Raw genomic sequence first — 27454 nt, forward strand, 5'->3', positions numbered from 1 at the left:
AGGGCACTTTAAGTATTAATGACCAAAGCCTAAATCTTCAACCTGAATTCTTCCCTACCGCGTATACTATTATTTGGGAAATGAAAATAATGTTTTACAACCTTCTTGAAGTACAGCTGATAAACCGAATCTATTTCATTCACTTCTTTAACGTCTATATCAACAAGAGCACCTGTTTATATAATTCAAATGATGTCATCTTTATAAATGTTGCCAGGTTCTTTTCAATTTATAATAGAGTTTATCTTTCATTACAAATTCCAACAATTAGCCTTTTAAATGCCTAAATTGAATAAAATGACAAAACAATTTCTCACTTAAAAGTTTATTTGTGTAATGCTATTATCAGTAATTGAATCAAACGTAGTAATTTAGCACAAAATGCTCTTATTTTCTTCTAATATGATTTGCAGAAAAATGTTTACAGAACGTATTTCCCACGAAAAAAAATAAAAGAGGGCGGTTAAGAATAAACATTTGAATAATACGTCCTTGTCTATTTATTGGGTACTGAGTAATTATATGTATAACCCTTTCAACAATTTTTCTTTCCAAATGTCAACATCCAATAAATTAAGGTGATGACATGTAAACCCCTTGGCGAAGAAGTTCTGCAGAACGACTATTAATTAGATCAGGCGAACGAAAGAAAATGTAACTAAGCGTATACTAGAGTTCGTGTTGATTAAGTAAATAAACAATTCACTGAACTCTAATACCTTGATATATTTGACACGTAGGAAAGATGCAAATAAATTAAATTGTGTAAGTATGTAAATGAAGAAAAAGACCAATGGAATGAATAGACATCAACCTTTATATTGTCAATTTTAATACCGATTGATAGACTTGGTCGATAACGTTTGATAACATAACTATTTTTTGTCTAAAAAATAGGAATCAGTATTTATGTTAAAGTTGAACTGTCTACTTTGTTTGACTGTTAACGTGTGTATAGGCTTGATAACAGTAATTGGAAAGAAGACATTCTGATCTTATCAAGCATTTAACACTCTTGGACGGGTACTATTTTACTTTCGTCAAAATTGCCAAGGATCTTTTACGCAGTTAATTCATTTTCAAGTTTTTATCGCTTAATATGTGCAGATAATTGGTATATTCTGTTTGATCTTAGCATGATAGTGTGATTTAGACGGAATATACTTGCAAATAAACACGATCTTAAGGTATTAGGACTACGCCAAGGGGTAGCTTTAGCGCCTAATATATTTATCGTAAATACGTAGATGGGGTAATGTCAATACTTTAATTGGGTTTAGATATAGATCTAATTACTTTTTAGCACATTGCTTTCTTAAGCAAATACTGATCTTTTACTGGTAACCACAATATTATTGATAAGCAAATTAAAACCTTACTTCGTCTTATTCATTATTTTGATTTTGTTAGCTTTTGTCAATAATTGGGTAATGAAGAACGCCTTTTACTAGCCTCAGTTAAATACTTTGGTTTAAACCAGCACTGTTCTTTATTTGTTCAAGAAGCAGAATGGCTGTACTTGATTTGCTTAGATCGATTGTTAGCGAAAATTTGAAACTTTATCATCATGAAATCGGGCAATATACAAACATTGAAAATGGTAATTAATAAAATTCAACTTTACCTAACTCAACTCAAATTTATGTTATCCATACTCACAGTTTAAGTATCTGCATGTTATTCTCTACAATACATGTTAAATAGTAATCACGTGTATGAATCATTGGATGCTACCGATAAACGACTTCATATCCGGGTTCTAACATTTTAAAAATTATCTCAACTTCAGGACATTGGGTCGTGGGTAAATGTTTCTTTCTAGTTAGAATGAAATGGAACAAATGAATACATAGTGAATTTCTTCACCATGTCGTTTAAAGAACAACGGATACACTTTCAATTACACTTTGGTTGTTTAAATAAATAAAAATAAATAAATAAATAAATAAATAAATAAATAAATAAATAAATAAATAAATAAATAAATAAATAAATAAATAAATAAATAAATAAATATAAATAAATAAATAAAATAAATAAATAAATAAATAAATAAATAATAAATAAATAAATAAATAAATAAATAAATAAATAAATAAATAAATAAATACAAAAATATGATAAGTAAATAAACAAATAAATGAAAAAAAATGATTAATAAATAAAAAAATAAATAAAAAATAAAAAGATAAATAAATAAATAAATAAATAATAAATAAATAAATAAATAAATGAATAAATAAACAAACACACAAATAAATGAATGAATGAATGAATGAATGAATGAATGAATGAATGAATGAATGAATGAATGAATGAATGAATGAATGAATGAATGAATGAATGAATGATCGAACGAATGAACGAACGAACGAACGAATGAATTTATAAATAAAAACAAAAATACACAATGAACGAACGAACGAACGAATGAATTAATAGAAATGAACAAATAAATAAATTTATCAATTAACAAATAAATAAAATTGAACAAATAAACAAATTAATCAATCAACAAATCAATCAATCAATTAATAAATGAATAACTGTATTTTTTAATTTTGCTATGAAAAATACACACTATTAATCATTCGAAAAGCCTAATGAGTTGATTTGAAAAATTCAGCTGACATCATGAGTGTCTTTACAAACTACAATGGTGTGGTATTTATTACAGCCAGTTTCCATATGTTTTCTTTTTGAGGTTATACTGATTCACTACACGTCATCTTGTCAATTTCCACCAGGTGCATCGCCTAACATCATACAAACGGAAATTCGAATAAATGTGACCACTGGTTTCTCATTTATTTTCAATGAGACGTAACAAATGGACCATACGCTTAATTTGCTGCCCTGTCAATGAGAAGGAATTATTTCATTTGTGAGTAATACAAGAAACATATATCAATTATCGCTTAACAAATCGAGTAACGCAGGTATTTAGAATTAAAATAGTTTTGTAATGTAACATAAGAAGAAAAAAACTTAATGTGAGGTCTCGATGACAGCCTCATCCAGTTTAGGTTACACACCACTGATTATTATTTCTCGTTGAAGTGACCTATTTTGACTACACACTCGCGTAGCAAACAGCAAAGAAAGTAGAACATATATCATTGCTATATCATGTTAAGGGGAAATAGTTGAGCCTTTATTTAAATATATAATCTTAATACTATATTTCACAAATTTGTGATAATTGGGAATTGTAGTCATTGCAGTCTAATAGAGCTTCACACCCGTATAATTAGGTCAAAATATTTGGCCATGCTGGAAATCCTTTTGTCCAACCTCAGAAAAGTAGATCCAAATATTTGCCATGCTGGAAATTCTTCTCTTGCCCTTGAGCTAAGATAAAACATGTGCCTGTATGGAACTCCTTTTTTGTTGTAATCACACAATTACCCCCCTTGTTGAAGACCGTCGTCTGTAGCATCATGGGAACATTGTCTTGTGGCAGGATTTAAAATCCAAATTAATTATTACACGCTTCAAATGTTACCGAAAAAGGTTTTCACGCTGCATTCAATAAATAATGCTTCATTCACCTAAAAACTATTTAAATAACGATTTGACTATTTACATAATCTGAATCACTTTGCCCATGTCTATGACAACCACGAATTATCACATATCTATACGCAAATTACTTTCACTACGCAAAAAAGAGTTCCAGCGAAAATAATACATTTTTACTTTATTTGGTTTAACTGTGGTGGGAGAAAAAGCATCTACCATAGCCGATCGTTTTAATCATGTTCATCCCGACCCTCGCGCAGTGTGTTCTGCAGATACTCGGTAAACCTCGTTTCCGCAAAACACCATACGCACGGGTTGGGATGAATATATCTTACTTATATAACACTCTCGGCCATGGAGGATACTTATAATCTTGCCACGGGCAAGGATAAAAAACTTACCGTATGAAACTACTTTCTATAGTAATTACCTTTTTTTCACGTGGACTTTGCACAGCAATATACGGTAATGGCTGTCATTACTTTTTTGACATGAAATTGCCTTTACATATATGCCGATGAAAACAATCAAATGATAGTCTTGTGGCAATAATTTAAAAAAAAATCATTTCTGGCTTCATATGTACCAAAAATATTAACACGCTGCACTCAAGAAATAATGCTGCACCCTCATCAGAACTTTTAAATGAACGTTTTGACTATTTACACACATTTTAATTCACTACGCGCATATCTTTGACAACCACTAATCATCACATATCTAATACACAAATTATTTTCTCTACGCACAAAAGAGTACTAGTGAAAAATACATTTTTACTAAATTTTGTTTAACTGAGGCTGGAGAAAAGGCATCTACCGTGGCTGCTCGTGTAAGATAGGTCCATCCCATCCCTCGCGCAGTGTGTTCTGCAGATACTCGGTTAACCTCAAAACACTCTACGCTTTGTACGGGGTGAACCTTTCTTACACAATAGCAGATTTAGAAGGGGCGCATCCGGTTGGCAACCACTCTAAAATTGTAATAGTTTACTTTAATCCCATTATCGGAGAAAAAATACGATCATAATGCACGTTTTCCGACTATACATTTTAAACAAATTATTGATGGAGTTACCCCAAATCCCCATGTAAAACAGTTAATGGCATATACGTTCGGTTCTGAGGGAGGGGCGCATGCCAAATGATTTCGCCCCTAAGTTACGCCCCCTCTAACTCTTTTTCCTGGATACGCCCCTGTTACACAAGCGGCCATTTAAGATACTTATAATCACAATCTACACCTTATGTCCGACTGTAGAGCTCATGTGCTATACAAACTTTGTCCAATGTTTGTTGGTCAGAAAATATATCACACCGCATTTTTGTAAAATAATTTAATGTTCAAAAATAAAAAAAGGAGTCATTTGAATAAGTCGTGATAATAATTGCATATCAACGCCGTATTTATTTAAGATACTAGTATAGAATTGAAAACGATCGGACTATATTTCGGCTGGTTACTAAAATAAAAACGTAATTGCATGTGGTGTTCCGCTCTGTAGCGGCGCGGATGAAACATGTTGTATAAGTTTCGTTATTTTTGACAGAAAAACATATTTTATAAAAAGAATCTGACTCTCGTCAGCATGTAATATTGAAATGTATTCAACTCGTCCAGGAAATTTGTACAGGCAAAGGCTCGCTGACATACGATCATCCCGAACTCGTTACATAAACTTGTCTGTTATAATATATGAAACCTCGTTACAAATCAATATGAGTATAACCTTTAAGAAGAAATTTAGTCCCCATACTGGATTTTAAATCTACTGGCTACATATTGTCTAGCTCATAAAATACTATAAAAAATAATAGGTATCATTTAATATGTACAGTATTTAATATATGTTTTCATGTTTTCGATGTAGAGGTAGTGTCATCGTCGCCCTGTTATGTTTTTTTAAATGATTGCGTAATACTTATCGTCAAGTAACGTTCAAATTGAAACTAACTTTCATTTCAAATTATCCTTGTGATTCTTAACCTGTTGCGGACCTAAAGAGAAACTAATGAACTACATGTATATCTCTATCAATTGTCACATATACATTATTTAAGGGAGATAACCAACGTTTGTGTAGTGATTTTGTTTGAAAGCAATTGCCTCTCTTTACAATGATACTGTGTTGAACTATGTAAAATGTAGTCCTTTTTCTAATATGTCTGAACTCTATGCTCAAGATGATCATGAAGAAACTGTTTTACATTTTAAGATCTGGAGTATGCTTGGCATCTAAAAGAAGACACATATTATAATCTAAAATAACATCAATACAATTAAATAAGGCCCGCATTAGTTTGAATAATATATTGAAAAACATATAAAAGTTGTTAGAATTGGGTAAGTTTGCATCAGCAACACTTAGCATATGTATGTTTAATATGTATAGCTCATCGCGTAGATTTCGATTTTGAGATCATTTGCTAAAACAAAAGTGCGTTAAAGATCTGGATTTCCCGACTGACTTGTAGCTCCCACTTCAATAAAGAAAATCCCCACAGCACCCTGGGTTCAATCTGTTGATACTACATGTAGTTTCCTTTCACATGTCTGTCCAATACTCTATAATTACACACTTAATATTGCTCTGTTTCTTAACATTCGTTTTCATATTTAGAAAACTCTTCTAACAAATTGTTCCATCGCGGACCATAACAGCTGTACTTAACATACGGCATTCGGCTGTAAACATTCACAAAATAAATATCTAATGTGATGAATGTGCAGCACGACATTCAAAAATGAATGTCCATTTTTGAATGTACAATTCCTATTGTCGTGACAGTACGACATTAATGTTTTGAATATCGAATGTCGTATGTTATGCTTACTTCACACAACCATAAAAACCCATTTTTCACCAAAATTGTCCTTTGCATAAGGGTATTTCCTAAACTAAATACTATTTAGTTTACGGAAAATCTAAAACCATGTTTTTTATTAGACAAATCTTAATTTCTACCATTCAGATTTCATTTAATTCCCCCATAATTCAAACACATATTACTTTATATATATATATATACATAATACCATACCTATAAATGTTGGGGTGTTCTGTGCTTGAGGTGTGCGCACTGTGCTTGAAGTTTTCAGTCGGTGCTGGAGGTGTGCGCTCTCTGTTTGAGGTGTGCGCCCTCTGCTTGAGGTGTGCGCTCTGTGCTTGAAGTTTTCAGTCGATGCTGGAGGTGTGCGCTCTCTGCTGAAGGTGTGCGCTCTCTGCTGGAGGTGTGCGCTCTCTGCTGCAGGTGTGCGCTCGGTGCTGAATGTGTGCCCTCGGGCCCTCGGTGCTTGATGTGTGCGCTCTGTGCTGGAGGTGTGCGCTCTGTGCTTGAAGTTTTCCTTCGGTGCTGGAGGTGTGCGCTCTCTGCTGGAGGTGTGCGCTTGGTGCTTGAGGTGTGCGCTCTGTGCTTAAAGTTTTCCGTCGGTGCTGGAGGTGTGCGCTGTCTGCTGGAGGTGTGCGCTGTCTGCTGGAGGAGTGCGCTCTCTGCTGGGGGTGTGCGCTCTGTGCTTGAAGTTTTCCGTCGGTGCTGGAAGTGTGCGCTCTGTGCTTGAAGTTTTCAGTCGGTGCTGGAGGTGTGCGCTCTCTGCCGGAGGTGTGCGCTCTCCGCTGCAGGTGTGCGCTCTCTGCTGGAGGTGTGCGCTCTCTGCTGGAGGTGTGCGCTCGTGCTGAATGTGTGCCATCGCTGCTTGATGTGTGCGCTCTGTGCTGGAGGTGTGCGCTCTGTGCTTGAAGTTTTCCTTCGGTGCTGGAGTGTGCGCTCTCTCTGGAGGTGGCGCTGGTGCTTGAGGTGTGCGCTCTTGTGCTTAAAGTTTTCCATCGGAGCTGGAGGTGTGCGCTGTCTGCTGGAGGCGTACGCTGTCTGCTGGAGTAGTGCGCTCTGTGCTGTAGTGTGTGCGCTCTGTGCTTGAAGTTTTCCGTCGGTGCTGGAAGTGTGCGCTCTCTGTTGGAGGTGTGCGCTTGGTGCTTGAGGTGTGCGCTCTGTGCTTAAAGTTTTCCGTCGGTGCTGGAGGTGTGCCCTCTCTGCTGGATGTGTGCGCTCTCTGCTGGAGGTGTGTGCTCTGTGCTTGAGGGTTGCGCTCTGTGCTTGAAGTTCTTCGTCGGTTCTGGAGGTGTGCGCTCTCCTGGAGGTGTGTGCTCTTTGCTTGAGGTGTGCGCTCTGTGCTTGAAGTTTTCCGTCCGTGCTGGAGGTGTGCGCTCTCTGCTGGAGGTGTGCGCTTTCTGATGGAGTTGTGTGCTCTCTGCTGGAGGTGTGCGCTCTGTGCTGGAGGTGTGCGCTCGGTGCTGAATGTGTGCCCTCGGTGCTTGAGGTGTGTGCTCTGTGCTTGTGGTGTGCGCTGTCTGCTTGAGGTGTGCGCTCTGTGCTTGAGGTGTGCGCTCTCTGCTTGAAGTTTTCCGTCGGTGCTGGAGGTGTGCGCTCTCTGCTGGAGGTGTGCGCTCTGTGCTGAAGGTGTGCGCTCGGTGTTGAATGTGTGCCATCGGTGCTTGAGATGTGTGCTCTGTGCTTGAGGTGTGCGCCCTGGGTTGAATGCTGCTGTATGTTTGCCCTCGGTGCTGAGGTGTTCGCCCTGTGTTGGAGGTGTTAACACCTTAAACAAAACGTTGACTCAAAACTCATGTTCAGATTTGATATAAATTAAACAATCCTTTTCTATGTAACTAGTCTACCATAAGTGCTTATTTTGAATACAAATGAGTACGGATGAATTCTTTTAAATCATAAATTAGTTTATTGAGTTACAAGAATCAATAAACTTTAGAGGTAATCAATTTAATATTCAGAAATAGGAAGAAATGTAAACCATTCTGATATACTTCCTTTTTATTAGTTTTCTGAAAATGCAAATCGATTGTCAATATGGTTTTTAAACTTAAAAGAGACTGCTTTTGGTTGTTATCAGTTTTCTGACACCTCTCGACTTAAAATGATACACTGATTACTTGAAAGGAGTTATGAATACACGGTATGTTTTTTATTTACATTAATCAGTATCTTTGCTGTATCTATTTTTTCCTAATACGAGGAGTGAGATATATGAAATATATTCCTGAAATAATAAAGGGTAGATGTATATTATACAATAAGACAGCGCCTTAGAACATCAAACAATTCAGCAGTATTTAAAAATGCTTTTGTTACGAATTGTGTAAAATACTGCCGCTTAGTTTAACGGAAGGCACGCTCTTCACGTTTTCTGATGGCAGACACACATCATGGCGTCTTTTATTATACAAATCTGGCAAATCGTACTTTAATGTAAACATATTTGTTAGTAGAACATCATTCTTGAGGTCCGATAGCGGCATTTATTTATTTATTTATTTATTTATTTTTATTTATTTTTATTTATTTATTTATTTCTATATTATTATTTACTATTATTTATTTATTTTTATTATTATTTTTATTTACTTTTTATTTACTTACTTATTTATACTTTTTTATTTTTTTAAATTATTTATTTATTTATTATTATTTATTTATTATTATTATTTATTTATTTATTTATATATTTATTATTTATTATTTATTTATTATTTATTTATTTATTTATGTTTTTATTTATTTATCATCATCCATCCATCCATCCATCCATCCATCCATCCATCCATCCATCCATCCATCCATCCATTCATCCATTCATTCATTCATTCATTCAATCATTCAATCATTTATTCATTCATTCATTCAATCATTCATTCATTCATTCATTCATTCATTCATTTATTCATTTATTTTTTCATTATTTTTGGCGGGGTTGGGGGGTAGGTTATAAAGCAACCAAAATTGACAATATAGAATCATATTATTGCCGTTGTTTAAATTAACAACATACCACATTTAACATGTCTGTCGTTATCGTGTATATTCATAAATCTCGCGACACTAAACACCCTCGGCGATGGCATTGGTCTGTAAATTTGAATTTCACATATCTAGAGGCTAGAACACAATCCGTACGTCCAATAATGGGCTGCGGAGGTTCAACACCACCTCCACCATTGCCGACGCCACCCCGGACCCCCACGCCTCCACCACCGCCACCAAGGACACCGACGCCCCCACCTCCGCCTCCTCGAGAACCGACACCTCTTCCGCCGGACATGGCGGAAGTGATAATAGACACCGCTGTGGATGAGGTAAGGGAATCCAGAGATCTGGCGTTGGATTTAGACGTTAAACAAACCACTTCTGTTTCCGAATAGAGAGGCGTTCATGTTTTACAGTGTTTGAGATATTATAAGTTTGAAAGGTTTGAAAATTATTCGTGTTGTCTTAAGCCGAGTGGTCTTGGTGGCGACACACCAGTACATCAGATCTACTATATAAACGTTTTTTTTAAAAAGGTATTTTGTATGCAGGAACTTTTCTGCATTTTGTCGTTGGCGAATGTAAATATCTTCCAAGGCACCAATGGAATCAAATACGTTCTAATAATACTAGTTATACGTAATCTATTATAGATTTTTAAATCTAGAGTACTTCCTCATTATGGCATCGAACACGGTTCATGAAGAAGTTACGCGAAAATCATTATTCTTTCCTATTGTTTGGAAACGTGCATGATCGATAACCGATTCTCTATCCGTCTCAACCATAGGTTATATCTAAAGAGTGGATTATAACCCATTTATATTCACTTAAACTCTTAGCGTTGGATTTATATATACCAATTTATTATACCCGACATGATGCATTTCCTTACGATGAAAACATAATGACATTTTAATGTGATTTAATATCGATAAAATATCTATTCATATTAAGTTTTTTTTATATTGGGTTATATGCATCTAAACATAATAAACAACTTTATAAAAAAGAACAACTATCTGTATTTCTAAAAATTCCTCACTGTTCTTCTTTTTATAAAACACACAAAAGCTGTATATTCAAATGCGGTAACTCTATTTGAAAGCTCAAATTAGCAATTCAAAACGCCATTGTGGTTAATGGATTTTCTGGTACACTGGTATCCTTGATTCTTAAAAATTCTTTACCGATTATGGCCGTGCCATAGGTGCTGATAAAAAACACTTAAATATTGATGCCTATAAATGTAACATTCAACCTTGGTGCCAGTGAATGTAACATTCAACCTTGGTGCCTGTGAATGTAACATTCAACGTTGGTGTCAGTGAATGTAACACTTAACATTAGTGCCACCGACTGTAACACTTAACATTAGTGCCAGTGAATGTAACACTTAACATTAGTGCCAGTGAATGTAACACTAAACTTAATATTAGTGCCAGTGAATGTAAAGCGTCAGTAAATGAAACGCTTAAAATTAGTGCCAGTAAATGTAACACTTAACATTAGTGTCAGTAAATGAAACACTTAACATTAATGCCAGTGAATGTAACAGTTAACATAAGTGTCAGTAAAAGAAACACTAAACATTAGTGCCAGTGCATGTAACACTTAACCCTAGTGCCAGTGAATGCTGCACTTAACATTAGTGCCAGTGAATGTAACACTTATCATTAGTGCCAGTGAATGTAACACTTAACATTGGTGCCAGTGAATGTAACACCTAACATTAGTGCCAGTGAATGTAACACTTAACATTGGTGCCAGTGAATGTAACACTAAACATTAGTGCCAGTGAATGTAACACTTAACATTGGTGCCAGTGAATGTAACACTTATCATTAGTGCCAGTGAATGTAACACTTAACATTGGTGCCAGTGAATGTAACACTTATCATTAGTGCCAGTGAATGTAACACTTAACATTAGTGCCAGTGAATGTAACACTTAACATTAGTGCCAGTGAATGTAACACTTATCATTAGTGCCAGTGAATGTAACACTTAACATTAGTGCCAGTGAATGTAACACTTAACATTAGTGCCAGTGAATGTAACACTTAACATTAGTGCCAGTGAATGTAACACTTAACATTGGTGCCAGTGAATGTAACACTTAACATTGGTGCCAGTGAATGTAACACTTATCATTAGTGCCAGTGAATGTAACACTTAACATTAGTGCCAGTGAATGTAACACTTAACATTAGTGCCAGTGAATGTAACACTTATCATTAGTGCCAGTGAATGTAACACTTAACATTAGTGCCAGTGAATGTAACACTTAACATTAGTGCCAGTGAATGTAACACTTAACATTAGTGCCAGTGAATGTAACACTTAACATTGGTGCCAGTGAATGTAACACTTATCATTAGTGCCAGTGAATGTAACACTTAACATTAGTGCCAGTGAATGTAACACTTAACATTAGTGCCAGTGAATGTAACACTTATCATTAGTGCCAGTGAATGTAACACTTAACATTAGTGCCAGTGAATGTAACACTTAACATTAGTGCCAGTGAATGTAACACTTATCATTAGTGCCAGTGAATGTAACACTTAACATTGGTGCCAGTGAATGTAACACTTATCATTAGTGCCAGTGAATGTAACACTTAACATTGGTGCCAGTGAATGTGGCACTTAACCTTGGTGCCAGTGAACGTTACACTTACCATTAGTGCCAGTGAATGCTACACTTAACATGAGTGCCAGTAAATGTCAAACTAAATATAACTGCAAGTGAATGCAACACTAAACATTAGTGCCAGTGAATGTAAAACTTAACATTAGTGCTAGTAATTGTAACACTCAACATTGGTGACAGTGAATGCAACACTAAAAATTAGTGCCAGTAAATTAACACTTAACATTGGTGCCAATGGATATGACACTAAACATTGGTGCCACTGAATGTAACACTTAACATTGGTGCCACTGAATGTAACACTAAACATTAGTGCCAGTGAATGTAACAATTAACATTAGTGCCAGTGAATGTAACACTTAATATTGGTGCCAAATAATGTAACACTTAATATTGTTTTCAGTGAATGTAACACTTGCCATTAGTGCCACTGAATGTAATACTTAACATTGGTGCCAGTTAATGTAACACTGGATATTGGTGCCAGTGAATGTAACACTGAACATTGGTGCCAGTGAATGTGACACTTAACATTGGTGCCAAAAATGTAACACTTAATATTGTTTTCAGTAAATATGACACTTAACATTAGTGCCAGTGAATATAACACCTAACATTGGTGCCAGTAAATGTGACACTTAACATTGGTGCCAGTAAATGTGACACTTAACATTGGTGCCAGTGAATGTGACACTTATCATTGGTGCTAGTGAATATAACAGTTAACATTGATGCCAGTGAATGTGACACTTAACATGTGTGCTAGTGAATGTGACACTTAACATTGGTGCCAGTGCATGTGACACTTAACATTTGTGCTAGTGAATGTGACACTTAACATGTGTGCCAGTGAATGTAACACTTTACATGTGTGCTAGTGAATGTGACACTTAACATGTGTGCTAGTGAATGTGACACTTAACATGTGTGCCAGTGAATGTAACACTTTACATGTGTGCTAGTGAATGTGACACTTAACATGTGTGCCAGTGAATGTAACACTTTACATGTGTGCCAGTGAATGTAACACTTAACATGTGTGCCAGTGATATAACACTTAACATTGGTGCCAGTGAATGTGACACTTAACATTGGTGCCAGTGAATGTGACACTTAACATGTGTGCTGGTGAATGTGACACTTAACATGTGTGCCAGTGAATGTAACACTTAACATTGGTGCCAGTGAATGAGACACTTAACATGTGTGCTAGTGAATGTGACACTTAACATGTGTGCTAGTGAATGTGACACTTAACATGTGTGCCAGTGAATGTAACACTTTACATGTGTGCTAGTGAATGTGACACTTAACATGTGTGCCAGTGAATGTAACACTTTACATGTGTGCCAGTGAATGTAACACTTAACATTGGTGCCAGTGAATGTGACACTTAACATTGGTGCCAGTGAATGTGACACTTAACATGTGTGCTAGTGAATGTGACACTTAACATGTGTGCCAGTGAATGTAACACTTTACATGTGTGCTAGTGAATGTGACACTTAACATGTGTGCCAGTGAATGTAACACTTTACATGTGTGCCAGTGAATGTAACACTTAACATGTGTGCCAGTGATATAACACTTAACATTGGTGCCAGTGAATGTGACACTTAACATTGGTGCCAGTGAATGTGACACTTAACATGTGTGCTGGTGAATATAACAGTTAACATTGGTGCCAGTAAATGTAACACTTAACATTGGTGCCAGTGAATGTGACACGTAACATTGGTGCCAGTGAATGTAACACTTAACATTGGTGCCAGTGAATGTAACACTTAACATGTGTGCCAGTGAATGTAACACTTAACATGTGTGCCCGTGATATAACACTTAACATGTGTGCCAGTGAATGTGACACTTAACATTGGTGCCAGTGATATAACACTTAACATTCGTGCCAGTGAATGTGACACTTAACATTGGTGCCAGTGAATGTGACACTTAACATGTTTGCTAGTGAATATAACAGTTAACATTGGTGCCAGTAAATGTAACACTGAACAATGGTGCCAGTGAATGTGACACTTAACATTGGTGCCAGTAAATTAACACTTAACATGTGTGCTAGTGAATGTGACACTTAACATTGGGGCCAGTGAATGTAACACTTAGCATGTGTGCCAGTGAATGTGACACTTAACATTGGTGCAAGTGAATATAACAGTAAACATTGTTGCCAGTGAATGTGACACTAATCATGTGTGCTAGTGAATGTGACACTTAACATTGGTGCCAGTGAATGTAACACTTAACATTGGTGCCAGTGAATGTGACACTTAACATTGGTGCCAGTGAATTTGACACTTAACATGTTTGCTAGTGAATGTGACACTTAACATGTGTGCTAGTGAATATAACAATTAACTTTGGTGCCAGTAAATGTAACACTTAACATTGGTGCCAGTGAATGTGACACTTAACATTGGTGCCAGTGAATGTGACACTTAACATGTGTGCTAGTGAATGTGACACTTATCGTTGGTGCCAGTGAATTTGATACTAAACATGTGTGCTAGTGAATGTGACACTTAACATGTATGCTAGTGAATGTGACACTTAACATGTGTGCTAGTGAATGTGACACGTAACATGTGTGCTAGTGAATGTGACACTTAACATGTGTGCTAGTGAATGTGACACTTAACATGTGTGCTAGTGAATGTAACAGTTAACATTGGTGCCAGTGAATGTGACACTTAACATGTGTGCTAGTGAATGTAACACTAAACATCATTGCCACTGAAAATAGCACACCAGTGGACAAGTGACAAATATTTTCATACGTTGGAGGATGCATTGTGTGGTTGCTAAGGATCTCTCTCGAAGAAACTTTATATAAAACATTATGGTTTAATATGACCTTTAAATAGACAGTCTCTCATTGGTTCAGAGAGCCATCGACGAGCAAAATAAAAACTATATTCATTAGGGTTTTCTCTTAATCCTGATCTAAATATAGAATCATTCTTATTATGATTTTAATGTTGCTGTTTTTTCCGGTATGGTTCTTAGTTTTCAATCCATAGCATATGGGTAAAGACACGAGGCTTTAAGAGTTGGTCTGAAAATGTAAATTGTCATATAATAAAACACTTATATCCATATGACTTTCTGCCAGTAGATATCAGATCATATTGAAAGGCTCGCTCTTTAATAATTGTAGAATATACTATAACCTTCCACAAAAAATAGGTTCATCCTTTATTCGTTAAATTGTACTTGTATATCATTATCAATCCAATCAATACGCTAGAATTTTCAGCAGATGTTGTAAATGTGTATAGCTCTGCGAAAGATATAACCAGAACAACTGGGTATTGTTTTCAATTTGCTACAGCATGAATTATCATCAACTGAAGGATCTTACCCGGATGTGATTCCACCGCCTTCTAGTGACGCTGCAGACGTCAAAATTAAAGGCAACGACCGTTGGTTCGAGGATGACGACTTCAATAAAGCGAGCGACGACGCCGATCTTTTTGACGTGGAGGAAGGGCATGATGATGTTAGCGTAACGTCATTTGGTGGGGAGGTTGGCGGACGAACCAAGAAAGATAAACATTCCACTAAAACTAAACCAACTTTAAAGTTTAATGAAGTGGATGACCATGCAAGAAAGGTAAGAATGATGCACCATGAAATTGTCTTGTGATACCGACTGCAGTCCGTTATTATGACGTTTACTACGACAATTGTCAATTAAGTATTTAATTTCCTAATGTTCAATGAGCACTATATAGTACATTGTATATTGACAGTGAATAAATGAAGTTAAAGCGAAACGTTGTCATTCAGACGATTCATTTACATTTCGGACAATATTTGTCATTCTGTTTAAATTCAAGGCAAGTGACAGACTCATGGATTCCTTTAGCGAATTGACTGCCTACCTGAAACGTTCATGGCCCCAGGATCGGTTCAATGAAATAATGCTGGCTCGAGCTATTGTTGTATGGATGAGCACTCAGCGGATGGACACACCCTGTGTTGGAGATATGGAGAGTCCTCGGGGTGTGATGCAGCTGGTGAAAGAAGAACGGATGACGTATACAACGTGCTATGCTCTTCTATGCAGGTTTGTTATGTACTACTTACACTGTCACAAAAAGGTTATTGCGCGTTGTTCCTGGTATCCGGGCTGGTTCTGACAGCCAATGAAAAATGAGAGAGTCCTGTATTTGGCGGGCTAGTTAGCCAATTAGAATGGTTGAGATTCGTATCAGCTGATATTGTATCATATTAGGTCATCTGTAGTGTATATTCTTTAACTAGATGGATGTATTATTACATTATGAATGTCTCATACATTATATAAAATTTGAAACATCTCCACATATTTTGCAATATTGGTTTGAACGTGTAAAAATGAATTATTGAAAGTATTGCTGTAAATAATATAGAATTGTCATGCGTTTGCTTTTCGTATCGAATCAAACAGGAAAGCTGGTCTCCAATGTGCCATTATAACTGGTCTCGTAAAAGCAGCGCGGTACGAACCAGGGGATACGAAACTTCCGACAACAAACTGGACAGCCGTATATTGTGGCGATTTCGGGTGGCAAATTGTGCACCCTTTTTGGATTTGTCGAGCGTTGTTTGGGCAGAATCTCGGTGGCTGGACGAAAGTGGAAGCTGATGGAAAATCAATGCGGCAACAAGAGAAAGCTGCCGGTATTTCAAATTTAATAATTGTTTAATAATTAAATTTCTTTGTTTCCTTTTATGCAGCCAATTAATTATTTCCTTTTCCCCGAAACATGTGTAGAATGGGGCCAGATATCCCCAAACAACACTTACGAAAAAGATCAGGAATGAGCATGATATTCATAACAATATACAAACATTGTTTTACCTTCAATAAGTAATTATTAATTTCATATGCAATTTGTAAATAAATCGGATAAGGAAAAATTGTTGTGACCCTACTATCGTTGCATAACATGTGACTTACTGGGTTATTTTATTGGTAACAACCGCATTCTGACCGGATGATTTACTATTTACCTCTTTATGTAGGCTTTTATCGAGTGTTTTATAGAAGTAAATACAAAGTCCACTGAAGCGTTACATTTTTCTCCCATTTCCTTCCAGGGGGAATAGTCCGAAATACGTTTCAGGACCGGTACTTTATGCCAAAACCCTCGGAATTCCTCTACGAAGCATTTCCCTTCCAAAAGGACTGGCAACTGGTTGAACCAAAAGCTCAACTTAAGACCAAGGAAGAGTTCTACAAATATCCATACCTCCTCCCGCCCTTTCACGGCCAAGCTCTCACTCTGGAGAGTGAACAGTCTTGCGTTTTAGAAACTGTTAATGGATTCTCCCGCATTCAACTGAAAGCCAAAACGACGAACGCACATATGCTTAATCTTCAATACGAGCTGTTCAAGAAAGACGGGCATGACGATTCAGACGATTCAAAGAACGTTCTGGCACGGATGGTCTTTAACTCAAGAGCGAACGAACATTTTATATTTGATGTACGGTTTCCGAGAACGGGAACATACAAACTTGTTATTTACGGCGGGCCATATAAGTCGACAGCGCTACGGCTGTGTGAAGTTTTGATTAAATGTAAACAGACGATGAAAGATTTTGACCTACTGCCTCTTAGCTGTGAACATTTTGGTTATGGACCAGGCCCAGTATCGATGGAAGCAGGCCTTATGATGCCAACCAAACCGAGTGGACTTATTCCTGTGAACAAGAACGACAAGAAGCTTACAACGGAGATAAAGTTTCAAATCAGAGATGATTTTGTTAAACACGAGCAGGTAGAAGTTATGATGAATTTGGTAAACAGAGGCAACGATGTGTAAAGTGCAATGTCTCAAAACATAATTACCATTTGCCTAGGTAAACATAGAAAACAAAATATTTTGAAGCTATCCTTATGTTCAATAAAGCAGATATATTTTGAAGAACAGGACGTATTTTATGTACATGATTTGTCTGACGAAAGAAATACACAATCAAGTTATAATATCATCAATGTTACATAATGTTACATTTAGTTAAGGAAAAAATAGCGTTGCTGATATAAGTATGTACGTATTGCTTCAATTAAGGTGTGATCATAAACTTTATAGTCAATCTCTTACAGTACTCTGCAGCTATACACGGGGGTGAGGTTGGTGGGCGGCGAGCGGCGAAGATCGATGGTAGCGACTTTGTGAAAGGGGTAAATGATGAAAGTGTATCAGAGAAGGAACACGTCTCAGTTAAAATTACCACTGAGTATCAGGTACATGAATACATAGCTTCTCATATGTATGCACACAGAAAAGATGTGTTTTTATTTTTAAGAATGCTGTATTGTTGATTAGATCAACGCAAAATGCACCCCTGTAATGACCGTTCGTGTTTATGTAGATTTAATGATTATGTTATAAACATGGACTTGAGGTATCGTACGGCCTAATAAATTATGATGTTATCCAGTTGGTGATAACGGTTCGCCTTCCGCAAGAGGGTGAATTTGGCGTCACCATCCACAAGGCGGCAAGTGTTTCCGGTGGGCTGCAAGAGAAGGCCATCTGCAACTACCTGGTCTCCACGCTGCAATATCATGGTGCATTTTACAAGGTCTGGTGGTTAAACTGTTATTGGTTTACCTAAAGGTGGCAGGATATGTCTGACGTTTCGCTCATTTGAATTGGTTTATTCCCATACACCAGTGGTTTCACCAACCGTACTAATGCAAATATGAATCATGATACAATATATTATATCTTACAAGTATATTGAGTTTTTATATGTACGTTGTGTCATGTGGCGTTCCTGTTTGTGTCGCCTGTTTCTTGTGTGTATATGATATGAGCACATTCCGGTCCACCGTCGGGTATCTACTACCACACTTGAACTTTTGAATTAAATCGATTTAGATAGTATTTATTATTTATTCTGATCGGTAATCGAAACCTTATCAAGCCCATCGTATCGTTATTTCAATGTACATACCAAGGTTGTTATCAACAGTTGACTTTTGGAGTTTACGTCTCAAAGTAAACGTCAAAATACCACTGTTATGGTGAGATATTTGAGTTTGTTTATGTCTGAAAGTATCGTTACATGTACAGTATACAGGCAAAATTGCTGAAGCTCATTTAAAAATGATTTCATCGAGACGTTTAACCCCATAGTTAGTTTGGTAGTATTTGGAATGGTTACATGTATCTATATGAGTGACTAAAACGACAAATATACACTAATTGAAGTTGTATTTTTCCTTTTATTTATAAATGGCCTATTTTGCAATATTTGAGGTCAAACTACTTGCTCGTAGCAAGTCATCGCCGGACAAGTGGGTTTTCTCCGGTTTCCCCCACAACACAAGACCACACTCTCGTGAAACATCGTGCCATCGAAAGTGACTTAGTATATGTAAAAAGAACTTCACAATCGTTGTAAAATATATCATGTTTAAACTAAATCACACAACTAAGTATCGGCTACGTTAATAAGTCATTTTCTCTATTTAAAGTTTATCACATTGGAATTTCCTACCGACTTTAATCTCCTAAACGAGGAATGCATTTCGTTGTATGTCAGGCAAATGTAAAGAACATTAAGGCAGAGATGACACGTGTATGCAGCGAGCCAGCTAGCGGAGCAGACATGAAAAAGAAAATAGAGAACATAGACTCTCTGCTGAATAAGGCCCGGAAAGAGAAGATTCCTGACACCGATGAGGACGTCTGTATGGCGGAGACGATGAAAGAGTTCCTCAAATGCAAAGACTGTACGGTTACACCTTTAACGTTAACTTTGACAAGTTCATCGATTGTTAGATTAGGTGTAATGCTTTTTCGTAGTGTCATTGTGACATAGTTTGAACATATTGTTATTTTCATAGCATCGGAAGGATTAAAAAAATGAACACTATTCGTAAATTCAACTATCTATAAAACTTTGTTATATTTAACGTTGCAACCATATCTGTGCCATGGCAATCATGCCAACCAGCGGGTTTTTATCATTATCTCGACCTATAGAATAATTTGGCCTCCTCTTATTGTTTTTCAGTACTACGTGATTGCCACCTCCGTGACAACTTCCACGTGTCCGTTCGAGCTCTGACCATCTTGACTCGGTACAAATACAAAGAAGCTTTACATAACGAAATTGTAGCTGTGAAAAATCTTAAGCAAAAACAGGAGAATCAGAGAAAAGAAAATCACATTTAGGTGGGTATTATCACGTTCATATTGCTTTAGCATGCATTATAATGGTAAACACATACTGATTATGTTTTAAAATTGTTAAGGTTCTGTTTTCGTAACTGAGTTTTTTTTAACATTTCAGGAAACTATAAACGAACTCTGGTGTTTGATGACGAGATGGTGTGGTTAGTTATAGAGACTTCTGGATGTTTAGTACTTTACTTAAAATGTGCATGTTAAGCAACATAAACTTGTATTACAAGTCAGTTAATGTCAACATTTTGACACATATTATAGGTGAATTAACCAAACGATAAACATTGTACATGTATGACACTGGCATGTTATTTGAGTTTCTACCTTCACAAACTGTTGCCTAAGTGAATTATATTCTTCAGGCATTGTATCAAATTTTGGATAAAAAATGATGGTCGTTGAAACTTTTATTTGGCACATAAATATGCAAACCAATGTTTTATATTAACATATTTAGCAATATGAGCGTTTGTGGAAAATAGCAACAAGGAAAGGGTAATATAAAAGTCCCAGTTATGGAGAGTCCATATTTGGCTCTACCCGAGAGGCAATGTTAAGCAGTTAACTATTTCCTGTTCAGTCGCCTCTCTCCGTTTCCTGTTTCTTGCGAAGATGTTCCACAGACTTGTGTTCTCTTAGCAACGCGCCTCGATTTCGATAACGCTCCATTATTGCAAGTGCGCGCAGAGTCACGTGATAGTTATCGCGCAGATGACAGTCACGCAGTACTGAAAACAAACAAACCACCAACAGCTTGATTTCTTATTAGTAATTGAATACCGACTATAACAAAAACTTTGCCTATAATAAAATTAAAGAGAATAAATTCCCTTTAATGTATTTCTTCTTTTACTTAAATCGCTTTAATTACGACCAGTAATTCATTCAATAACGTCAATATGCAGTTTATAGATTGACAGCATGCAACTTGAATTGGTGGTATTCTTGAGACAGCTATGAAAGACGAGGATTACATATCAGAGGGCATTTTGTTGAAACAAAATTATCTGTAATGTATTATCTGTAAACATGTTCATAATATTGTAAACATAGATGACGTTAAGGTAGATGATACAGTATTGCTGAAATAATTGCCCACGTATTAAATGACTTGTTTATCGCCTTATCTTAATTTCACTTTGTAACTGCTGCACTTATGCAATACATTTGCTTGTAAGTATAAGATGTTTAAGCAGTTACTAACAATCCTTGCACTTAAGGAACTCCATTTCCGTCTCCGCAACGCAGACGTCTTGATCCGAGTCTCTGACGCCCTGTTTTCGACATTTATCTAGACCCGTAGAAATATTCTGAACTTTCCGCTTCAATGCCTCTCCACCCGCTGGCTCTGTGCATGCGCGAGCTAATTCTGCCTTGGCGTTTCGAACATTAGCCTGGAAAAATCATGTTAATGTTATAGAATTGTCATATTCTACTTTATTTTTGCTTAAGATCACCTGTTGTTTTTTTCGTTCCAAATAAGGTCTAAAACGGATTATAAACGGTTTCTGTTATCAGTATCACCCCGTTACATAAAATGATCAGGGTTTTTTTCAAAATGTGAGTATCAAGTAAACTCAAGACGTCAATATCAAAATTTCCCCATCCAATATATAAAAATCTTTTTTTTCTTAGTATCGTAAGTCATATGTTAACGTAACTAAAATAAATCTTGATATGGAAATTTCATACTCTTTGAGTTATTGCCCTTTGGCATTTTCATCTTATAAACACATTTAAAGGTATTCATACTTGAATTTTGTTTGGTAATTTAGTGCCAATTTTCTTTGAATGGACAAATAAGCATTGTATCAATTTCGCCACTTCATATTTCTTCCACAACTTAAGTTGTTAGTAGAAGCCTTACACGATTTATGGCGAATGTTCTGTGTATTTGGATGTGACTCCTAGTCTAGTACAATTTCATTTGTTTGGATAAATGTGTCGCTGAAAATACTTCATCCTTTATAGATACCTTCATAAATCCTCCGTGATGTGCATGCGTAGAAAGGAGATAGTTACAAATGACCTTTACTTTGACCTCATTTCCACGACCAATCCTCTCACACACAGTCAAGCCAAATTCTCCTTCGCTGGGAAGCTGCACGGTTATTGCGAGCTGAAAGGATAAGTGAAATAAAAACACATTCTAATTGAAAGTTTATCATTATCTCCATTAGTATAACTATCATCAAGCTACATAGGTTTCAACCACAACATGTGTTTTTACTGTATACAATTGATATCACTATTTATACCTGTATTATTATCTTACCTGAAACTCTTTGGTGATTGTTAGCTTAAGTAACTTTGCCTCGCGGACATCATTGACGTCACGTACACCGTCGCTGACGTCAATACACGCCGCCTGACTCCCATTATCATCTCCGCCGTAAAGAGCAACAGAGTACTGAAAAAGTATCGGGCATTAAGCTCTAATTATAACGCTGTAAACATGATTTTCTTGTCAATTTGAAAGTGATATTCGCTCTTCTGTTTTGTAAAATTCGCTAGATTTATTGTCGTTATAAATAAAAACTTTAGCTTTAAACCGATAACAACTAATTTCTTATCAACATTACTTTAATATAAAGCAAACGCCATACATACTATATTTGTTTAAACATGGATGTGAAATTAAAACAAGGATTTATTACATTAGATATCACAAAAAGCAAACCTCGTGTTTTCGGACATAATCATCCCTTATCTGGAACTTGATTTCTGTTGTCAACTTTTTATCCCCTTTATTTACGGGTAGAAGTCCATTGGGCTTGGATGGCATCAGAAGCCCGGCGGCCATGCACACTGGTCCAGGCCCGTACCCAATATCGTCACAACACAGGGGCAGCAGTCCGAGACTAGATGGCATGGTTTTCTTACAATCTATGCGGAATTCACACAGTCGTAATGCGGTGTATTTATACGGCCCGCCGTAAATAACTAGTTTATACGTCCCTTCAGTGGGGAATCGTATTTCAAACACAAAATATTCATTCGCTCTGTAGTTGAACACCATTCTTGGGAACACCGATTTATCTTGATTGTCTTCATCCCCTTTCTTGAATAACTCGTATTGCAAATTCAGAAGATGTGAATTAGTATTACGTCCCTTGAGTTCGATTTTGCAGAACCCGTCAGTGCTTTCCAAATGGCACTTTCGGTCCGATACAAGCTGAAGTCCCAATCCGTGAAAGGGCGGTAGTAGGTAGGGCATCTCTAAGAATGCTTTTCGATTGGGTACTTGCATATCCGGTTCCACGAGTTGCCATGCCTTCTTGTTTGGGAAGCATTCATATAGGAATTCAGCCGGTTTCGGCATGAAGTAACGGTTTTGAAACGCGTTCCGTATCACACCGACTGAAATAATATTCAATAAAACATGGTAATATAGTTTGAAATATAAAATCAAATATTCATACTCTTTTGTGTGTATCGTGTCGTTTAAGTTTTATCTTTTTTAAACGGTCACTAACTGTTCCACACCCCGTAAGGCCGATCTTACATGTCTACGATATCCACGTACATTAAAATCGAACCAGTTAAATACTGTCGGTTCTATTCTATGTGTCCGCGGACGCTTGCAAGTCCGGTCCGTGTTCACTAAAATTGAGCAGTGAGCAATTTACTCGCCGCGGAAACATCAACGGACAGAGTTTGTCATGATGTATCTGTAGAAATAGTGATAGAATGGGACGTATGGGACATTAAGTTTCTTTGTAAAGTTTGATTTTTTTCTGCATGAAAATGAAACCCGTAAATAAAGCCTATTTATGGTTGCTTAACAAATATTTTTAAATGCCTTCCACTATTGCGACCATTGAAATGTTTCTAAATATCAAATGTTACTTCTACACACAAATACGATTTTTGTATGGTTTTCGGGTGCCGACGACGGAAGAAAACAACGTTCACATGGACTATCACGATGGCCAAATCGCTTTCCTGGCGGAAAGCTCATGTACTTTAAAACATCAAATGGTGCAATATGTGTGTATCGGATAAATAATTATAGATAATAAATATTTAGCTCACCTGACCCGCCCTCTGTACGGTCCGTCACCGACTTGGTCCAGCCTGCCAGCTGATGGCCACATAATGCCCGACATACCCAGTACGGATGAACCAATTGCCAGCCGTACTCGCAAAATACGGCATTCCAATTGGTTGATGACACTGAGTCGTCACCGGGTTCATACGGCGCCGCTTTTACCAAGCCGTCTATTACGACGCATTTCAGTCCGGCCTTTCTAAGTTAGAATCGAGCTCATTATATCGTTGCAAAAAACTATTGTAACGAGTTTATTTAAGATCCAAAGTTATGTTTGAATTTTGAACCATCAAATTATTTGCTAATTTTAAAGAATTATTTTCATTCTTATTTTGTTATTGTTTTCAAAAGGACTACCTAAGTAAATATTTAGCCGTTTTAACACATATTAAGATGAAAACATGTTCATGATAATATAAAGCGACTTAACATATAGAAATGCATATTCCAACCTGCATAGAATTGCGTAGCACGTGGGATATGTCATTCGTTTCAATTTTAGGAACTTCAGTAGCCCTCGCGGGGTGTCCAAACTGGGCTCCTCGACGCTCGCGCCTTCATCAAGCGTCTGTATACTCAACCACACAACAAGCGCCCTAGCGACTCTGATTTGGCGGTGCCGATCGCCTTCCCAAGGAGTCGTTAAGTAGGATACCAAGGTGTCGAAAGAGTCTAGAAGTGTTGGATCCGCCTGAATTGTTTTAGAATGAAATTAATACTTTATATTTTAAAGGTTGAATTACTCTTAACTTATAATACTCATATCAAAGTTATACAAATAAATTTTCAAAATGATGATTAAAAGAGCAACCTTTCTTGCATGCGCATCAACACGGTCAAATCTCAAGGTCGGTTTCGCTTTGGTGGAAGGTTTTATATGGCTGAGAGAGAGAGCCGTCTTGGACCCGGGTACTGCACTTCCATCGTCTACTGACGTCATAGAGACGTCATCGACCGCTACTTCCGTATCAAACAAGTCAACGTCTTCGCTAGCCTTGTTGAACTCATCGTCATCATACCAACGGTCGGCATCTTTGATCTTCACATCCGGGTCATCGGAGGGAGGTAAGGGATCGGGGTAGCCGTCTTCCGTCCAACGGATGTGGTCCTATTATGGATGTTAAGTTAACAAGGAGTGCAAATATATGATATATACAAGAAAAAGAACATCTTATTTCTCGTATTGATAAAAATACCTGGCACTAAATGGTTGTGTTGTACTTAATATAAATTAAACGGACAGCGACTACAAATGACAAGTCATAGAATTGGAGGTAGTCAAACGAAAAAAAAACAACAACAATAAGTCATTTAATAAAATTATAATATAAATCTGTACTGAAATAAAAATCCTAACTCTTATCTGATGTGCGTTTCATTCAACTGGCATTACCCATTTCGAGTTATTAAGATATTGGCGAACATCCCTACCTCATCTTTGCCCCTGTCTATCTCGATCTGTGCGCGGTCCCGAGGGAGGGGTGTTCTCTGTCGAGGAGGTGGTGGTAGTGGGGTCGGTTCCCGGGGTGGGGGCTGTGAGGAGGTGCAACCCATCACGCAAGTAATTGTAAGAAGTCTGTGGATTCGGCGTCGTGAGATCGTGCTGCCATAAAAAAGAACGGATTACTTCTGCAGGCGATAATACTGAAAACAAATCCCACTTTTAAGTAAGCACATTTCAAGGTTTTAAGTTTAGACCGTAGTAGATAATTCCATCTTTTAGTAAGCAGACCCCAAGGTTTCAGTATAAGGAGTATTCGCTTCGCAATGGTTTGGACCGATATCACAGGTAGTCGGTTCATGAACTTACACTTTCGTAAATATGATTATAATTGTTATGCAGGATTAAGATGGAAATAACAGTTGCATTCAGTATGCAAGGAGGAAGGGGGCTACACCTTAATACCGTTTTACTTTTAATCAATTTCTCGCCAGGGTGGTATAGTCGATAATTCAAGGATGATTGTTTCTCGGCAACGTTGCTGATCAAATCTGTATGATACATTATTTAAACAACAACATGTATACATGCGACTACTTGCAAGATATGAAAGCTTTTCTAAGATGGCAACATCTTGGTACTTAGATGTATAGATGTATCATTATTATTATTATTATTTTTTTCTACTTTTTTAATTATAGGTAGAAAAAGTAATTTACATCTTAGATATATTCTCTGAAGTGAATTTGTATGATTTGTGTAAAAAAATCGTAATAATAAGCAAACAATAAATTATGACAACCATGTAGTATTGTTAAATATCATACAAAAGTTTATTATTTAGACCGTTGGGGAACATCGTTTTAAGTGTATGGATCCAGATTGTTTCCTTACATAGGCGGTCTTGATTATTAGGTTTCTTATCAAGCAGCCACATTCGACCTATTGCTTAATAGACGTATTTCAAAGCTAACACAATTAAAATTCAATATCGTAGAGTTTAATCCAATAATAAATAAAATGAGCAGTGAACAAATTGACCCGTGACAATCAGGTCAATGCGTTCATTCATTCATGAGTGTACATGTATACTCGCACCGGGTTAAATACAAACATTTGGAATTAAGTATTCATTACAACAAATAACATTTTGATAAACGTAGTAAAGTTACAATTTATGATTATATTATTTCTGTTTATGACTACGCATATTTCATTTAAGTACCATTATCAAAATTATGTTAATTGTAAAGTTGTACAAGGCGGCTTGCAGTTTACAATCAACATTTTACATGTTTACAAAATCATTTATCCTGATAAGATTTTCTATAGCTGGAGGAATACCTTCACAAATCTTTGTTTAAAACTAAACCAACAAACAAATAATACATATAACGTCCTGCAGTGCTCTATAGATGTAAAATATGGAGTATATACAAATACACTACTGACACAACTCAGTTATTAAGATACATTTGATTTTAAGGGTATTAATTTTCTGTATTAAAATAGTTCACTCACCGTTCTTAACCACTAAATCCAAACCAGTTTTAATCTTCGTTTAACACTGTTCAAATTAATATTATCCCTCTTTTAAGGTATAATATCTTTGTTTATAGGTAAACACTCACTTCTAAAGCCATTTATTAGTCAGCCGCGATCGATCTTTTACCATAAATCCTCCAATTCGGGTATACATCTGGAATTTAATTTTCACTGCTTGTTAAATATGATCTCAATTTTATCCAATTCAACATCGTACC

At 36.5% G+C, this 27454-nt stretch overlaps 3 protein-coding genes across 4 annotated transcripts; 1 reads left to right on the plus strand and 2 right to left on the minus strand.

The window, feature by feature from the left end:
• Positions 1-6617: 6617 nt before the first annotated feature.
• On the minus strand, positions 6618-9375 carry LOC128210885 (uncharacterized protein C2orf16-like). The gene is made up of 3 exons (XM_052915240.1): positions 9364-9375; positions 7384-8115; positions 6618-7055 (listed from the first exon to the last, which is right to left on the minus strand). Exons 1-3 carry the CDS (start codon positions 9373-9375, stop codon positions 6618-6620), a joined length of 1182 nt encoding a protein of 393 aa, XP_052771200.1.
• LOC128210339 (hillarin-like) lies at positions 8337-20661 on the plus strand. Its single transcript, XM_052914626.1, has 11 exons — positions 8337-8490; positions 9468-9667; positions 15339-15620; positions 15847-16076; positions 16440-16672; positions 17093-17775; positions 18105-18245; positions 18443-18586; positions 19553-19742; positions 20027-20187; positions 20306-20661. Exons 2-10 carry the CDS (start codon positions 9497-9499, stop codon positions 20185-20187), a joined length of 2235 nt encoding a protein of 744 aa, XP_052770586.1. The 5' UTR covers positions 8337-8490; positions 9468-9496; the 3' UTR covers positions 20306-20661.
• A 52-nt stretch (positions 20662-20713) lies between these two features.
• LOC128210340 (lim and transglutaminase domain protein ltd-1-like) lies at positions 20714-27361 on the minus strand. Of its 2 annotated transcripts, none has more exons than XM_052914628.1 (10): positions 27323-27361; positions 25682-25853; positions 25062-25358; positions 24703-24941; positions 24235-24449; positions 22880-23559; positions 22475-22609; positions 22175-22318; positions 21404-21593; positions 20714-20927 (listed from the first exon to the last, which is right to left on the minus strand). In XM_052914628.1, exons 2-10 carry the CDS (start codon positions 25802-25804, stop codon positions 20776-20778), a joined length of 2175 nt encoding a protein of 724 aa, XP_052770588.1. In that variant the 5' UTR covers positions 25805-25853; positions 27323-27361; the 3' UTR covers positions 20714-20775. The 2 variants fall into 2 exon arrangements, with proteins under 2 accessions (XP_052770588.1, XP_052770587.1); XM_052914627.1 differs by having other exon boundaries at positions 27213-27345.
• Positions 27362-27454: the final 93 nt, after the last annotated feature.

This window comes from Mya arenaria, chromosome 12 (assembly GCF_026914265.1).
Source record: "Mya arenaria isolate MELC-2E11 chromosome 12, ASM2691426v1".
In the NCBI taxonomy this organism is placed as follows: domain Eukaryota; kingdom Metazoa; phylum Mollusca; class Bivalvia; order Myida; family Myidae; genus Mya; species Mya arenaria.